General features: G+C 35.3%; 2 protein-coding genes across 2 annotated transcripts in view; one reads left to right on the plus strand and one right to left on the minus strand.

Moving 5' to 3' along the window:
• Window positions 1-18,818, minus strand: part of LOC134377893 (zinc finger protein 184) — a 944,311-nt gene that overhangs the window by 629,586 nt on the left and 295,907 nt on the right. The window lies entirely within an intron of this gene.
• LOC134377917 (olfactory receptor 2G6-like) lies at window positions 13,119-14,152 on the plus strand. The gene is made up of 2 exons (XM_063096727.1): window positions 13,119-14,030; window positions 14,135-14,152. Exons 1-2 carry the CDS (start codon window positions 13,119-13,121, stop codon window positions 14,150-14,152), a joined length of 930 nt encoding a protein of 309 aa, XP_062952797.1.

The raw sequence follows: 18,818 nt of genomic DNA on the forward strand, positions 1-18,818 counted from the left end.
GGGAGGAGACAGGGAGGGGAGATGAACAGGTGGAGCATGGAGGATTTTTACGGCAGCAAAACTATTCTGTTTAATTCTGTAATGAAGAATACATGATAAAACCCATAGAACTGTACAACACAAAGAGGGAAGCCTAATGTAAAATTGAGTTAATAATAATATATCAGCATTGGTTCACAATTGTAACAAATGTACCACACTAAAATATTACCACATATTTTGAAAGATGGTAATATCGGGAATAGCATAATCTTTCTTTCTCTTTCTTCTTTCTTTCTTTCTTTCTTTCTTTCTTTCTTTCTTTCTTTCTTTCTTTCTTTCTTTCTTTCATCTTTCTTTCTTCCTTTGAAATTTGAGGTACAATTGGCATACAATAATAGCAAGTAATTAAAGTACATAATCTGATAAGTTTTGATGTATGTATACACTTGTATGCTTTTCACAGATGTCCTTTATCAGGTAGAGGAAATGTATTTCTATTCCTAGTTTGCTGAGAGTTTTTATGACAAATGGATGTTGAATATTATAAAATGTTCTTTCTGCATCTACTGAGATGATTTACATGGATTTTCTTTTTTAGTTTGTTAAAATGGTGAATTGCATTGATTTTCAAATGCTAAACTAAACATGCATTCCTGGGTAAGCCCCACTTGATTATGATACATGTACTATCCTTCTATATACTGTTAGATTCAATTTGCTACAATGTTTTGAATTTTTGAACCTATATTTATAAGGGGTATTAATCTGTAGTTTCCTTTAAACAAATGCATACGCCTGTGTAACCATCACCTAGCTTAAGATATAAAATGTTTACATCACACTAAAAAATTCCTTCTTGTCACTTCCCAATCAGCATCCCCAAAGGCAATCACTGTTCGGCTTTCTACTATCTTAGATTAGTCTTTTGAGGCTGGCTGGTTAGCTCAGCTGGTTAGAGCATGGTATTATAACAGCAAGGTCAAGGGTTCAGATCCCAGTGCCAGGCACCAAAAAAAAAAAAAAAATCTAGACTAGATTCATCTTTTGAATATTCTAGATGTTCATAAAGTTAGAATCATAGAGTATCCATTCTTTTGTATTTGGTTTCTTTTACACAATAGAAAGTTTTTGTGAGTCATTCATGCTGTTGCATGTATCAATAGATGTAACTCTTGATTTCTCTTGGGAAAATACTCAGAAATGTAAATATTGAGTCATAGAGGATGTATGTTTAATTTTATTTTTAAAAACTGTTGAAGAGTTTTCCAAAATGGTTGTATCAATTTGTGTTCCACAAGCAATATATGAGAGGACTAGTTACTTTGCATCCTCACTAATATTTGCTATTATCAAATTTTTAGTTTTTTAACTTCGCTATTGTAGTGATTGTGAAGTGGTCTCATGTGGTTTTAATTTGCATTTCCTTGATGATTAAGATGCTGAGCATATTTTCATGTGTTTTTTGTTTTTTCTATCTTATTTTGTGAAATGTCTGGTTTAAGCCTTGTGCCCATTCTTCATAGAATTGTTTGCCTTTTTATTATTGATTTGTACAAAATCTTTAGATATCCTAGATACAAATTTTTCTCAGATATATATAGTGTATATATATTTTATGTAAGGTATATATATTTATATAGGTATAAATAAAATATATAGGTAGATTCATTTTCTTCCAAGTTGTAGTTGGTCTAAATTTTCTTAGTGTTGTCTTTCTAAAAATTATTTTAATATTTATTTGTACATATTTGTGGGGTACAGTGTATTGTTTCAATACATGCATATACTATACACTGATTCACTTAGGGTAGATAGCATAGCTTTGTACCCGTTAATTCACTGATTCATAATAAGGATGTAAGTGGTTTATTCACCACCCTTACAGCTCTGGAGTATTCTGAGAATGTCTGTGTATTTACTTTAGTAGTGAGTTTTGAACCTTCAAATATTTTCTTGTTACACTTTAGCACCGTCTTATTTCAGCCTGAAGAGCTCCTTTTAGCACTTCCTGTAAGGCAGGTTTAGTATTGATGAATTGTCTTAGCTTTTGTCTGTTTGGGAAAGACTTTATTTCTCCTTCATATTTGAAGGTTAGTTTTGCTGGATACAGAATTCTTGGTTGACAGTCTTTTTCCTTCAGCACTTTGAATATATCATCCTACTCCCTCCCAGCCTGCAGGGTTTCTACTAAGATACCTGCTGAGAGCCTTACTGGGGCTCTGTTGAATGTGATGTGTTTCTTCTCTCTTACTGTTTCCAGTATTCTTCCTTTGTCTTTGGTTTTGATCATTTGATTATGATGTACTTTTGGGTGTTACTTTTTGGATTGAATTTGATTGGTGACCCGTGAGCTTTCTGGTACCTAGATGCTGTCATCTTTCTCCATATTTGGGAAAATTTCAGCCATTATTTCCTTATGTATGCTTTCTAGGTCTCTTACTTTTTCATCTCCTTCAGGTACACCAATTATGCAGAGGTTATTTCACTTGAAGGAGCCCCATATTTACTGCAATTGTTTCATTCTTTTTCTTATTCTTTCTTTTTGCTCCTCTGATTAGGTAATTTTGTAAGTTCTGTCTTCAAGGTCACTGATTCCCTCCTCTGTTTGATCTGTTTGTTGTAGCTTTCTACTAAATTTTTTAGTTTAGATAATGTATTATTTATTTCTAGAATTTCTATTTGGTTTTTAATTGATTCTGTTCCTCCAAGTTTCTTTCTCAGTCTTTGTGTCTTTACATTGATGAGGTGACTTCACATTTGAGGAGGTGACTACCTCTTTTTACAGATGATGTTTAGTGGTGTTAGACCTTTACTGCTTAATATCATTCTGTGATGGATTAATGGCAATCACCACCACTTAAGCACTGCCCTGGAACTAATTTGCTATCCTATGGTTAATTTTCAAATTGGGAAAAACTTCATGGAGTGACTGGAACTTGTACTCTGTGCTTGAGCTAAATTGCTGCCTTACAATTTTTCTTACTGGGAAAAACTTTTTGTGGGACCTGGATTTTAATGGTCAGCCTTTTAGTCACTTCCAGTTCATGTGGTGTCACCCTAGACCTAAATGGGCTGTGTGGAAACTCTGGTCCAGGACTATATCTTTTCCACAAACTGCACCCTCCCCCTCCCACCTGCAGTTTTGTCACACTGACTGGTTTCCTGTGTGGCACCTGTGCCAGCTGAAAGGCAGATCATCTGCTTATGCTGCTCCTTCATGCACCCCTGGTGGATCAGCCCCCAGCCTCAAGGCAGTGCAAACGTTTCCCATTGGGCAGGCCCCAACGAGTGCCCCAGGGAGACTCACCTATCTCTGAACAAATCCTCCCTCCCATCAGCTGTGGCGCCTTCCTCCTATGCAGGTGCCAGGGAAGCTTGAGAGCAGCTTTGCTGGTTTGGGGAATGGGGAATGGAATGGTGCACTCTGTAGTGACTGATTTTTCTTTTTCTTTTTCTTTTTCTTTTTCTTTTTCTTTTTCTTTCCTTCCTTCCTTCCTTCCTTCCTTCCTTCCTTCCTTCCTTCCTTCCTTCCTTCCTTCCTTCCTTCCTTCCTTCCTTCCTTCCTTCCTTCTTTCTTTCTTTCTTTCTTTCTTTCTTTCTTTCTTTCATTTCTTTGTTTGTTTGTTTGTTTGTTTGTTTAGCCAGCAGTCACCGCACTCTTCTCCCCTGCAGCCCCCAAATAGCTTCACTCAAAGGGCACTGCTGTAGCTTTGCTATCCCTGGGTAGCCACCCTGTACGCTGAGCAACGCTGCCCAGGGAGTGGCTAGATTTGAGTCCCTCCTCCCGCTAGCTAGCCGAAGTTTTTCATGCCTTCAGGGTCTCAGCAGGTCTCTTTGCCTCTTCCTCCAGTTTCTAGTGATTACAGGATGGCAGTTTTTGTGTTTTAATAGTTGTAAATTGATCTCTTGTGGTGTGGGAGTGATGTCGGGATAATATATTCTGCTGGTGCTGTCTTTTGATGAGCAGTAATTTTTAATTTTGAGAAAGTTCAATTTGTAATTTTTAGTGCATTTGATGGCCTAAGAAATATCTCCCTACCACAAAATAGAAATTTTCTTTTTCTTTTTTTCCTGTTCGCTTTACAGTTTTACCTTTTCTGTTTAAGTTTTGATCCATCTGTAATTAATTTGGAGTCTGGTATGAGGTATGCATGAATCATAGATTATTCTTTAAGTTTGTGGGTTTTGGGGTGGGGGGGGTTGCAGCAGGCCAGTATGGGGATCTGAACCCCTGACCTTGCTGTTACAAGGCTGCACTCTAACCAACTGAGCTAACCAGAGAGCTCCATAATTTTTTTTTAATGTGTGTATTCAGTTCTAGTACCATTGATTAAAAAATTCTTTTCCCCATCAAATTGTCTTCATGCTTTATCACGTTCAATTGACATTGGTGTGGTACTATTTCTGGACTCTCTACTTTTATTCATTGATCTGTTAGTCCATCCTCACAACAGTTCCATATTGCTTTGATTATGGCAGATTTACAGTATGTCTTGAAGTAGCTCATTCAGATCACTCAAATGTGTTCTTATTCTTTGCATTTTCATAAAATTTTTACAATCTATTTGGTGATTTCCACAAAAACAAAAAAAATAACTAGCTGAGATTTTGATTGGATTCACATTGGATCAATTTGGGGAGGATTCCCGCATGACAATATCAAGTCCTCTACCCATGAATGTGGTATTATGGCTCTCTTTTTATTTAAGTCGCCTTTAATTTCTCTTGCAATGTTTTGTTTTTTTCAGGACAGAGGTCATGCATGTATTTTGATAAATATTTTCTGGTTATTTTGTTTATGATGCTACTGTAGGTTGTATTTTCTTTCATTTTCCAATTGTTGGTCACTAGTACATAGAAGGTATATCTATTTTCATAAATTGACTTTGACTCCTACAACCTAGATAAAAGATTTATGTAAGTTCTAATATGTTTTTGTGGGTTCCTTAGGTTTTTCTACACAAAATCACTGTCTCCAAATAAGTTTTACTTCTTGCTCTCAAAATTGTATATCTTTCATTTCATTTTTTACCTTATTGCACTGATTAGAATATCAAGTATAATATTGATTAGCAGTGCTGAACATTTTATTTCCAATCTTAGAGGGAAATCATTTATCATTCTACCATTAAATATGATTTTAGTTCTAGATTTTCCATAGATGCCCTTTAACAGACAGGAAACTTCCTTCTATTTCTAGCTTGCTGAGAACTTTTATCATAAATGGTTTTTAATTTTGCCAAGTGATTTTTCTGCATCTGTTGAGATGATTATATATTTCTCTGTTATTCTGCCATGTGGTAAATTAATTGGTTTTTGAATGTTAAACAACCTGGGATAATATCACTATGTCATAAGGCATCATCCTTTCTACATTTGCTCAATTTTGTTGCTAATTTTTTTTCAAGGATTTTCACGTCCCTGTTCATGTAAGATGCTGATTCTGAACTTTGCTTTCTTATAACTCTCTCTTTTATTCTTGATATCAGTAAAGTGTGCTTTGTCTGGTTTTTCTTTTTTGGTTTTTTTCCCCCCTTGATCAGTCTTGCTGGGAACTTAACAATTTGGTTATTATCTTCAAAGAACCATCTTTTGATTTCAATTGATTTTCTCTGTTGGTTATCTGTTTTCTATTTTATGATTTCTACTCTTATCATTACTATGTCCTTTTCTACTTACATTGGGTTTGATTTGGCTTTTGGACCAATGTTTTTGATTTGGTAAGATAAGAGGACTGCTTCGGTCCTTCAGATATTTTTCCAACTTAAGTAGCAACTTCAGAACATTGTTAAATAATTCTCATCTTTTTTTCTGACATGTCCATCATAACTACTTATGTATATCTATTTGTCTATTACTATCTTTATCTAGGAATACATATAGGTCCACTCTATTTATAATCCCTTTCTATTTTCTAATAACCAACTGCAAAATTTCTATTCATAAATTTTGTATTCAGACCATTAACTATTTGTGTATAAACCATTAACTATTTGTTCAATCACTATAACGTTTTATGGGTACCTAAATAAGGAACCCTGTAAGTTAGGATTTTCCCCCCAAATTATTCTCTTCACAAAATGCTTCTAGGATGTTTTAATTTTCTTTAAATGTTCTTTTCTTATCTGCATATAGCATAGTTTATGTCTCTTTTCATTATGTTTGTTTCATAAAAAACAAATTCTTTCAATCTGGAAACTCAGTTTTTCAACTTGAAAAATTTATTTCTATTTATCAACTTGATTATGCACAAAACTATCACTCTCAGGCTGAATTCTAAAGTGCACTTGGTAAAATTAAATGTAGGACATGACAGTGACATCATCATGGAGAAGAAAACACAAGTTTCTGATTTGAAGTAAAAAAAATGGATAACAAAAAATAATAAACATTTCTATCAGTTTAAACTGTAAAATGCTTTAGTTACAATTTATTTATCTCTTGGCAGGTGACACTTCTTATAACTGGTCCAATTTATTTTACTAACAATCTACATCTGTAGGAATTCGGGTTTGAGAGCCCTCCTCTAATTGAATTGTTTTCTTCTTCCCTTCTTCAATTTCTCTATCTCCCCTTCTGTCTCTATCTCCCCCTTGTTTTTTCCCATTTCTTTTCAATATCTTTGTCCTTTTGCATTTCACTCCCCTGTCCCCAGTCCACCATAAAGAGAATGATTAGAATAATTCTTCAAAGAATATATTTTGTAAGTATATGGGAAATACAAACATTTTACATGCATGTATGAGTGTGTGTGTTCTATATGATTGTATGTGTGTGTGTGTTCTATGTGTTTGTATGTGTGTGTGTGTTCTATGTGTTTGTATGTGTGTGTGTGTATCACCAAGCCAATCCTTTGTTATGACTCTCATATAGTATTCTTTTTCCCTTAGTTACCTTTTACATCCAACATGTAGAAATGTTAGATACAAAGTAAAGGTACATTTTATAATTTTTTGACTCATTTCAGACTTAAGTTGCTAAGCTTTCCAATAATTTTTTTTTTTAATATCACAGAATTGGTGCTTCCTTCTGAAGCCCTTCTAAACTCAACTTTTTGCCCTGAACAGTGGACCAGATATTGCCATTTAATGGAATCAAGGATTAGAAGAGTAATAGAATTTTCTGTCCTTTGGGCAGCTGACAATTCCAAGAAGAAAAAACTCTCTGTTCTCTTAACATGCATTGAAAGTATCCTTTATCGCTGAGAAAAGAATGGTAACATTTATGTATAATAAAATAATATATCTATCAAATGGCAAAAGGCTGCAGAGAGCCATGTCATATAATTTCCTATATATGTCTGGTGCTATTTAAATTTCCTAGGTGTTATTTTGTTTGTTAGTATTACAACTTGGACCTTCTATCACACTATGCTTTCCAACAGATTATCCTTTGAATGTGTTAAAAATTATTGATTTTTTAATAGCAATTTGATAATCCACCAACTTGCAGAACATAATGCTTTGGAAAATACATTTATGATTCTGATTGCTTAAGTATATAATCATATTTAGTGTAAATATTAATATTTTATTCCTTCTTTTCCAATATTTTTACCTCTTATTTTTATTCTTGTCTAATTTTATTGGCTAACACTAACAGAACAAGGTTAATTAATGCACAGAGCAATAATAATGTGTTCATGTTTCTAACATTTATGGGTTTTTTTCTAGTAAGACTAACGCGTTTACTTTTTACATTGATTTTATAAGCAAGAGAATATCCCTACATATAAGTACACTAAGTATGTGCTTGTTTGTAAAATATAAATATGTACATTATTCTATATAAGTAACTATGAATTATAATTAGACAACTAAACCCAGAATAAGTAGTTACTATTCCAAAAACAGTAAGTGCTGATTGATAATATAGAAATTGATCTAGAATTTATAATGTAGAAAAAAAAATAGTCCAACAGCTGATTAACTCAAGCAGTCACATCAAGTGACCAAAGAGAATTGGGCTTTGACAATTTCAAGGTGGTAAATTAAACAAACTGTCCAAAAGAAGAATACTAATGGCTCAGATTTAATCTCTTATTCCTTGAGAGAAGAATTCTCTATGTGTACCCACTAACAATAATGAAGCATTTATAGAGCAGGTGTAAAACATAAAATGACAGGTCAATGTGTTATTTAACATTGACCAAGACAGTGAAATTATACAGTAATTCAGAGAGAAGCTCTAGGTTTCAAGGGCTGAAAATCTAAGTGAAAGAAGTAGACTGAAAACAAGTAAATGTAACTCTATACAGAACCCCTACCCTTATCAGTAGCTTGGCTTTAAAAGCCACACCATATCCATTTCCTGAACAAAAATTAATCCAGGACTCTTATTAACTTACTGATTCTGATTTTTTTATTAACACCTCTTTTTTCTTTCTTTGGATTCTTTTATAATGATATCTTGAGTTGAGTACTTTCATGATTATTTTAATTGTTTCTTGTTTAGTAATAAAAGCAGTTTGACTTCTTCTGGGTACATAAAATAGGGCTTTGTCAATGCTATGAGGAAGAACAAGAGACACTTCGTAGAGTAGGCAATACCTTAAATGAACTATTAAGGTTGAAAAGGGATTTACAATATAAGAACATTCCAAGTGAAAGGAGCATCACTGGGAAAAGTCAAACTGTGAAACTAGAGAAATTGAGAGAAACCACATCAAGACACCACCATGCTTAAGAGTTTGCACTTTATTCTGAGATAATGGTGAGATGCCAAAGAAGTTTAAGCAGAAAAGAAAATGATCATTTTACCTATTAAGAAGATTCCTCAAACCCACATTCACATTCTCACCTCTAAAATCAATATCCACTTTTGGAAATGTACATGTAACCTTCAACATATATAGACAGAACAAGATAATTTGTGTAGTTTTCTCTCAATTCTCCACAATAAGAGTTGACTTTGACATTATATTTAGATTTCCAGAATCCCAGCTCATTAATTTAATACTTATTGAGCATGAAGGTTTTGAAACCTAGAATGTATGGGACATGAAATTAAGCACTAAGGATAGAAAGATGAAAAAGAAATAGGTCATGTCCTGGAGGAGCTTATATTCTACTGTGGAATATAGGCAGCCAAAAATTAATTACCATGGGCATTGATTAGTAATAATGTTAGTTAGGAAGTGCTATAGGGCCTCAAAAAAGAGAGAAAATGGGAATTTCATGGTCTTCATAAAGAATATAATCCTTGAGCAAACTCTTTTTTTTTTTTTTTTGATCGGTGAGGGGATCGTAACCCTTGGCTTGGTGCTGTCTGCACCACGCTCAGCCATTGAGCAACCGGCCATCCCTATATAAGATCTGAACCCACGGCCTCGGCAGTAATTGTAAAAAGAATTGGTACTACTTTTAACAGAGACTGAGTGAGTAGTAATTTTCACTTTTCTTGCCTTTGATGATTAACCATTTCAAGGATTATCCTGTCTGAGGATGGCATATTTTAAAGCATATTTTCAATATATGTATATGTATTTATTTTAAGGGTTCTGTTCTACCTACTTTATCCCCTCAGCCCGTTCTCTAGTTCCATGACTAAACCCACCTCTTAGTAATCACTGAATGTACCATATTTGGGGGACCAAATTTCATGTGGTTTCATTTGCCTGATATTAACTTTCCCATCAACACACCAATCTTCTGGTTTCATAGAACTAGAGTGGTCCTTCTAAGACCATCCTACTTTTTCTAGAAAGCAGTTGGCTGTCTTTAATCTTTGTTATTCTTCTATGGAAGAAGATGCCATATTCTTAGTCCGACACCCATTCAATTGTTCCCTAAGCCAGCTGAGGTTGTTCCTTTCATTTCTGCTTCCTTAGACTCAATAAGGTGGTGGTGCTACCTGCAAAACTGATGTCTATGCATGAGTTTGCTATTTACTTAGAGTTAAGTTCTAGACTGGAAGAGGAATCTGAACTCTAGATTAGCTGAGTACTCCTGCACTAGAGACATGAAAGGATATGAGTCTTTTCTTTTCCATTCAAACCAAATGCCAGATGATAGGTCTTACAAGAATTCAATCTATATTGATGTTTTAGACCTGGAAAGTGTAACAAGGATGTGAATAGGAGAAAAGTCGTCATTGGATATTCCTGCCAAGTAAGAGGAATCAATTTTCCTATTACTGTAGACTTCTGTTATCCAGATACCAGTAGAAATAAGAGAAATAGCAACATTATCAATAATAATCATAATGATTATCATGATCACAATGTACCTCATTTATGACCTTGGAATAGGATAGGACTAGTACCTGCATTTTAGACTTACCACTGTGTAGCAGGCAATTATAATAAAAAATTGTTACAACTTGGCAAACATGATTACATTATACTATTGTTATAAGTCAAACTGTATCCCCCAAAAAGATATGTTGAGATCCTAACTCCTAGTTCCTATAAATGTGATTTTATGTGGAAATAGGGTCTTTGTATATGTATTCAAGTTAAGATGAGGTTATACTCAATTTGGATGGGTCCTAATCCAATATGTGTCATATCCTTAAGAGAAAAGTAGGAGAGAGAAACATGCAGTAGGAGAATTCCACGTGAATACGGAGACAAAGATTGAAGTGCTACAAGTGCAAACCAAGAAATGCCAAGGATGTCCAGAAAACCAGCAGAGGCTAGGAAGATGCAAGAAAGGATTATCCTTTACAGGTCTCAGAAGGATCACAGCCCTGCTGACAGCTTGATTTTGAACTTCTAGCCTCCAAAACCGTGAGACAATAAATTTTTGCTGTTGTAAGCCATCCAGGTTGTGGTACTCTGCTATGGCAGCCCAAGGAAACTAATATAACCATATTGAAATTTATATTAAAATAGGCTATGCTAATTTAATTCTACGTTTGTGGTTATAATGAATTCATGAAGTCTACATATCTCTTACAAGAATATATGCATTTTTTGGTTCAGATCACCTTCTGTACATCACTGAGAAGAATAAAATCATTTAAAAGCATGTTCTAGACTAAGTTATGAGGCATTTAAGTGATCTCTGAGAAAAAATAGACTATTCGAAAACATTGCCCAAGAGGCTTCATTTGGGCAGCATGGTAGGCTGGAAAAGCTCCTTGTTTATGATCCTGAAAGCACAAGGATGGAGGGAAGAAGCAGAGGTAAGCACAAACAACATTTGATGAAACCAATTCTAGGGGTTAATTTCCAGTTTTATGATTCTGGGTATCTTGAAACAAGGCCTGGTAATCTAGAAGATGTAGAAATTAAAAACCATGTTGTCACCACCAAAGAATGTGCTAGGACCGAGTAGTGCTTATTCAAAATGTGGCATTAAATCTAATGGAACATAAACCTGCCAGATTTCCGTAAAGAGCTAAAAGCTAATAACATTATCTCTTTTATTTGGAAGGAGAAATGGCTGGGAAGCAGGGGTGGGGGTGTCGGCTTTAGAATCTCAAAGCTTTTTAGAGCTTATACCTGATTCCCATTTTATTTGCATTTTAGAACTTATTATTCCAAATTAATTGCACCCTTTGGCACCACAGTAACAACTGCCACCAAAGCAATCACTGAAAGCATTTATGAACATAAAGGATTAGGGGCACCAAGAATCCAACAGGAAAGGAACAATAGAGAGAAAGCAAAAATACCCTCTTGCCTGGTCATGGATTTTGCTAATAAAAAAGTGACATTTACAAAAGATTAAGAGTCCTGCAAGGTTCCAGGCAACTTAAAATTTGAATGTTTATGACTGCTTATAAGCATGTATCTCTAATGTATGAGAGAAAATTGAAATTAAACTGTATTTTTCCAAATAGTCCACATTTTTCAGCAACTGGAGATAAGGAGATAATGTGACTCCTTAATAACCGTTGTTCAAGATTTTCTTCTGTTTTTTTCTTGTACATTTATAAATTCCTATAACCCCTAAAGTCATTATCCATAGCTTATTACAGTTTTAAAGCTTCTTCCATATTATTTTTACATTTTTATTACAGTTTTTAAGCTTCTTTCATATTTTTCGCCAAAAAAATCCAACAAATTTTTTTGTGAGTCTACTACATGCCAAGCTTTTTTCCTAAGCTATGGTGATATTTTAAGGTATTTCTCTTATTCGGGTATTATTTACTATTAAACTTAAATCATAGGGTATGTGTGTGGAGAAAGAGAGAGAGAAGGAGGAGGGAGAGAGAGATTTCTAAGAACAGGCCCAGTGATTTTAATAGAAAAGAGGATTGTTTCTGTGACGTCGGTATTTTAGGAAGCACAGAGTGAGAAGTTGAAAAAATAAATGCTGTATTACATTGAAGAAATTAAAAGGGCAGTTATAAAGTGAGAGAACAGGAAATACTAAAACTGGACTGGTTTCTCCTGGCTTTTTGCTGAAAATGGATTCAGCGATGACCACGACGACTCAGCATCGGTCCTCCTGGAATGTGAGGTTTGGATACAGTGAATTCTAAAATCATTTCCAATAGAAGCTTTCCATGCAATAAACATCATTCCAGGCTTCAGTACCCAAAGACTTCATTGGTTTATACGTTAAAATGTATTGTTCTCCTTTAAATAAAAATGGTAAATGGTAAGTTTTCTTTTCTATGCATCTTCAGAAAATATATATTTTCTCTGCACAGAACAGAAGGAGGAGAGGCAGTCTAAAATATTTCAGTTCTCAATGGAATACCAAGATAGAGGGGCCAGGGGAGTAGCAAATTTGCAACTTATTCAAGAAAAGTTTGTTTAATTTTTGGAGAAACTCAAGTTATCTTCAAAGTTCACACCATCATAAAAAGGCAGGATCCCTAGCAGTGAAGAAATCACGGTTTAAGTCACACCACTGCCGTTTATTAGGTGAGTCACCCTAGGAAAATTACTAAACCTCTTTAACCCTCAGTCCCCTTATGTTTTCAACAGAGATAATGATAATGCCAATCCCATAGAGTTGTGAGAAAACGCACAGAAAGTGCTTAGGTCAGTGCCCGCAACATGGAAGATGCTCATATGTAGAAGCTATTTATCACCCTCTTTCTTGACAACAGGGAAGTGACTCTGAAAAACACCTCTAGCTCCCAATCCAGCTCTATTTACTCATGCTACGAAAAAGAACATGGATTAAACACGCAGGATAAAAGTGAAGAGGCCTCTTAATTCCAACAGGTAGAGTACAATGGAAAGAGCTAATGACAGCACACTTTCAGGATTCATTCTCCTGGGCTTCTCCAACAGGCCTCAGCTGGAAACAGCTCTCTTTACGGTCATCCTAATCATCTACTTTCTGAGCCTTCTAGGCAATGGCACCATTATACTGCTGTCGATTGTGGATTCTCGCCTCCACACGCCTATGTATTTCTTCCTTTCCAATCTCTCTTTTATGGATCTTTGTCTGACTACTTGCACAGTCCCTCAGACACTGGTCAACTTCAAGGGGAAGGACAAGACCATCACCTATGGTGGTTGTGTGACCCAGCTCTTCATTGCCTTGGGACTTGGGGGAGTGGAGTGTGTCCTTCTGTCAGTCATGGCCTATGACCGCTATGCAGCCGTCTGCCGCCCACTCCACTACATGGTGATCATGCATCCCCGACTTTGTTTGCAGCTGGTTGTAAGTGCTTGGCTTACAGGGTTTAGCAATTCTGTGCTACAGACGGCATTGACCATGACTCTTCCCCTTTGTGGCAAAAACCAAGTGGACCATTTCTTCTGTGAAGTTCCAGTGATGCTGAAACTGGCCTGCACCAACACCTCCATCAACGAGGCTGAACTCTTTGCCGTCAGTGTCTTCTTCTTGGTGGTGCCCCTCTCACTCATCTTAGTGTCCTATGGTTACATTACTCGTGCAGTCCTGAAGATAAATTCGGCCCAGGGGAGGCGGAAAGCTTTTGGAACCTGCGGTTCTCACCTGCTGGTAGTGATCATTTTCTTTGGTACACTCATCTCCATGTATCTCCAGCCTCCCTCCAGTTATTCGCAGGACGTGAACAAAAGCATCGCACTCTTCTATACTCTGGTGACTCCCCTGCTGAATCCCCTGATTTACACTCTGAGGAACAAGGAAGTCAAAGGGGCACTAAGGAGACTCGTGGGGAGAACTATAACTCGAGAGAGAGTTAATCCAGGGCTTGCAGGTCCAAACATTTGTGCACTGGAAAATTTCTGAGCAGCTAAAGACCAGTTTTAACTTAGTTCAACAAATCCTCATAAAGCATCTACTATGTACCAAGCACCGTTCCAGGTACTTGATACACACACACACACACACACACACACACACACACATCAGTGATCAAATCAGAGAGAGAACCCTGTCCTCATGGAGATAAAACTTCTTATAGGGAGAATGTAAGTTAAGTAAGATAAGCTATAAATAAATTGTGGTATATCATTAATTGGAATGCTATATAATAATGAGAATAAACAAATTGTAAGTATATACAATATGGATGATTCTCACAAACACAGTATTGAGTTAAAGTAGCCAGATTCAAAAGAGTTTATATGAGTACCATATAATTCCATTTATACAAAATGCAAAATCAGGCGAAACTAATCTGTAGTTTTAGAAGTCAGAATAGTGGCTCCTCTAGGGAGTAGCGATTAGAAAGAGAAATGGGGTGGGGAATTCTGGGTTTCTGGTCATTCTTGATCTGGATGCTGGTTCTGTAAGGTATATGAAATTTGTAAAAAAAAAAGTCATTGAACTTTATACTTAAGGTACCTGCAATTCCTCTATGTACAGGTGTGTGTGTGTGTATATATATATATATATTTTTTTTTTTTTTTTTTTTACAATTGAAAATACTAGGGTACCTGTGTTTATTTCATTTAATAGCATAATTAGAATAGCATACTTTTGATTGTGCTATAACATGGACAGCAATTCCCACTTAATATCATCTGCCATTGGAATATCCTAAGAATACAACAGTTATAGACATTCTAGTTCAAAAGAGGAGTAGATGAAAGGAAAAAACATCAATGGTCCTAAGGAATTTCATATACTTTTTTTGTTTGTTTGTTTATTTATTTGGTGACTGGCTGGTAACAGGGATCTAAACTCTGGACCTTGGTGTTATCAACACCATGCTGTAACCAGCTGAGCTAACTGGCCAGTCCACTAAAAAATTATGTTTTGTTTTATTTCTATTTTAACTTGTTTATTGGAGTTTTTTACTTTAGCTCTTTACAGTAGATTGAGTGTTGTTCTAGAAATTACAATATAATTTCTTAACTTTTCACATTGTAGTCAAAGGTAATATCATGTAAAATGTAGAAACCACAGAACAATATAGGTCCATTTTCCCACGCACTTCAACATAATTTTTGGGGGGCCATAAAGCAAGTCTCATTACACATAAAAAGAATAAGATCATAGAAAATATGTTCTCTGACCACAATAACAGAAGGAAATTTTGGAAACTCCCAAATATGTGAAAATTAAATACTCTCTTAAATATGTAATAGGTAAATAGAAAAATCACAGGAAAATTAGAGTACTTTGAGATAAAAATCAAAGTGCAACATATGAAAATTAATAGGATGCAGGGCTCATGCAGTAAGGAAAATATCTACTTACAAACACCTATATTAAAAATAAGAAAAATCTCAAATCAGTAATGTAAGCTTCTACCATAAGAAAATAGAAAAATAAGAGCAAAATAAGAAGGAAATCACAAAAATTACAACAGAAATAGATGAAATAGGGAACTAAAAAACAATAGAGAAAATCAACAAGATCAAAATTTGATTCTTTAAGAAGATCAACAAAATTTGCAAACCTTTATTTACACTAAACAAGAAAAAAGAGAGAAGACAGAAATTACTAACATCAGAAATAAAACAAAGGCATTATTACATTAGCATTATGGGTTTTTGTGGAGGTAAGCTTTAGTTTCCTTGTCTTTCTCATATGCATTTTGTTCTACCAGTGGGTTTTGTTCTTTCTTGTGTATTACTGTTAATGATTATTGTTTTCAGATTCCAGATGCAGGACCTTCTTGAGGATTTCTTGCAGGGCTGGTCGTGTGTTGATAAACTCCCACAGTTTTTGTTTGTCTGGAAAACACACCAATTTTCCCTTGTTTCTGAAAGGTAGCTTTGCTAAGTACAGTATTCTTGGCTGCTAGTTTATTTCTTTCAGTATTTTGAATATATCATCCCATTTTTCTTCTGGCCTGTAGAGTTTCTATTGAGAAGTCTGCTGTTAGTCTCATAGGGGCTCCCTTCTAGGTGTCTTGATGCTTTTCTCTTGCTTCTTTTGAGATTCTCTCTTTGTCTTTGAGCTTTGCCAGTTTGACTGTAATGTGTTGTGGAGAGGATCTTTTGGGGTTGAATCTGTTTATGAATCTTTGAGCCTCCTGGATCTGAAGGTCCATGTCTCTTCCTATACCTGGGAAGTTTTCCATTATTATTTCATTGAACAGGTTTTCCATGCCTTTTCCTTTCTCCTCCCTTCTGGAACACTATGAGTTGAAGGGTGTGTTTAAGGTTGTCTGCTAGCTCTCTTAGATTTTCTTCAATTTTTAAAATTATTTTTTCTTATTTTTTGTCTGCCTCGGTTATTTTGAAAAGACTATCTTCAAGATCGGAAATTCTTCCTTATGCTTGTTCTAGCTTGCTGCTTAAGCTCTTGGTTTTGTTTTTTATTCTGTTGAGTTAATCTTTCAGTTCCACGAGTTCTGCTACATTCTTTATAAGGTAGTAATCTCTTCGTAAATTTTCTCCTTCATATCCTGGATTTTTTTCTCATTTCATTATGTTGTCTAACTGAGTCTTATTGTATCGCAGTGAGTTTGCTTTAGATTGTTGCTTGGAATTCCTTTTCAGTCATTTCAAGGGTTTCCTGCTCTATAGGGTCTGGTATTTGAGAATTAGTGTATTCTTTTGGTGGTGTCATATTTTCTTGGGTTTTTATATTTCTAGTATCTCTACATTGATGTCTGGTCATCTTGTACAGCAGTTGCTTCTTCTATTACTCTGGAATGGGCTTTGAGGGAGAGATGTCCTCTTCTTATTCTGGTCTCTGCTGGTGACTCTTCTTGTGTCAATGCAGTCGAGTGTCTGGCAGGCTGCCTGCATGGTGGCTGTGGCTACTGCTGTGGTGTCAAGCCACTTTTGCAGCAGCCCATGGTTGTGGTGGTGGCTATGGTGAGCCACCCACATGGAAGTGGTGTTTTCAACATGTTCCTTGCCTGATTCTGGGTGGGGAATGGTGCCCTTGGCTCCTACCTAGGACTACAGGCATGCTTTGTTTCTTTCCTGCTTCCAGGCAGAGAGGGCTGGCCTCAGTTCCTGCCTAGGACCCCAGGTGTACTCTGTTTCTTGCTTCTATGTACAAGTACATAGAATCAATATCACTTACATTTAAAAGTTTTAAATAAGTGAGAAATGAACAGAATACTGTAATACTAAATAATTACATTAAGTTTTTTCACATAAAATTTGAGTTTACATTTTAAGTGATCTAAGTTACTTCTTTCTATTGAACTAAATTGCCAGATGCTAAGATGTTTTTGAGATTAGTAATATGCGGGTACTTCAAAAAGTTCATGGAAAAATAGAAATGAAAGATAATACAAATCTTTTCATGAGGTTTTTGAAGTTCTCTGATATTTATCTGGATTAGAAGGAACCTTACCTAACTTTCATTTAAAGATATCAATCAAAAATGACTTCTACAATGAGTCTCTGGTCTCTTTATTCCATGTAGATACTTCATGACCAGTTCTTGAGGAAAAAATAGAATGGTAACCTTCATATGAAAATTGTACTACTGAGTATTTTGATTGCCATGAATTAACTATAATATGACTAAAATGAATGTTTAGCATGTGGATGCCTATGTGCATGTCTGTGTGTATATTAATGTATGTAGTCAACGAAAAATCAAAACTGTAGTCAGAAACTAAAAATATTTTTATTAGCCAGAAATTTCAAGATAGTTAAATATTTGATGGTGTCTATGTAAAATAACAGGTATTGAAAGGGATTTATAAAAGAAAGTAAAAAACAAAATCAAATTACTATTTGGAAGACTCAGTGTATATTTTGTTTAAATTTTTTCTTCTTGATTATTTTCTATTTTGACAAATGGCAAGGTGAAAATTTGTTCATGTATTATTCTGCAAAGAAAATGACAGAGGAGCAAAGATTTATTCACATAAATGGAAATTGACTACTGGATTGTTGAGTTCCCTAAGATCTTGCTTCTGCTTGCAGTGAATAATTTTGAGTGATTTCTGATTACTTTCTGAGGGCAATACAGAAGATATGATTATTTTAACAATGATTCCTTGGATTTTTCTTTTAATCCATGACAGATAGCTTCATGAATAACCATATCATTTTTATGACACAAACGTTTTATACTATATATCCACCTATGTATTTATTTTTCCTTTCCAGAAAATAAACATTGTTGCCATTTCACTAACTCACTTTATTGTCCCATTCAAGGCAGTCTTTTGTGACTTCTGCTTCTAGACAGGAAGTGCTGGATCACAGCAGGCCAATATTCCCACTGCAATTACTTGAAAAAAGTCAGAAAACTTTTTAGCAATCATATTTTTAACAACATTGCAGAGCTTTGGAAGTGACAAGGTTGATGTGGATGAGAATTATATACAGAAAAGGACCATTCTGAACTGAGCTGATGAACAAAAGCTTTATATTTTCTCAAGGAGAATTTGCCAACCCTGATTGTAAGCAGAGGACTGGTTTTGGCCCAAGTAGAGAGCCTGTGCCAGGAGAGAAAGAAACCAGCACTGATCCCCATACTGGCTAGTATCAGAAAAAGAGAGAGAGAGAAAGAGAGAGGGAGGGAGGAAGAGAGGGAGGGAGGGAGGGAGAAAAGAAAGAGAGAGAGAAAGAG

This window comes from Cynocephalus volans, chromosome 5 (assembly GCF_027409185.1).
Source record: "Cynocephalus volans isolate mCynVol1 chromosome 5, mCynVol1.pri, whole genome shotgun sequence".
In the NCBI taxonomy this organism is placed as follows: Eukaryota; Metazoa; Chordata; class Mammalia; order Dermoptera; family Cynocephalidae; genus Cynocephalus; species Cynocephalus volans.

Coding starts and splice junctions, on each gene's coding strand:
- LOC134377917 (XM_063096727.1), top strand. CDS start 13,119: ATGGAAAGAGCTAATGACAGCACACTTTCAGGATTCATTCTCCTGGGC.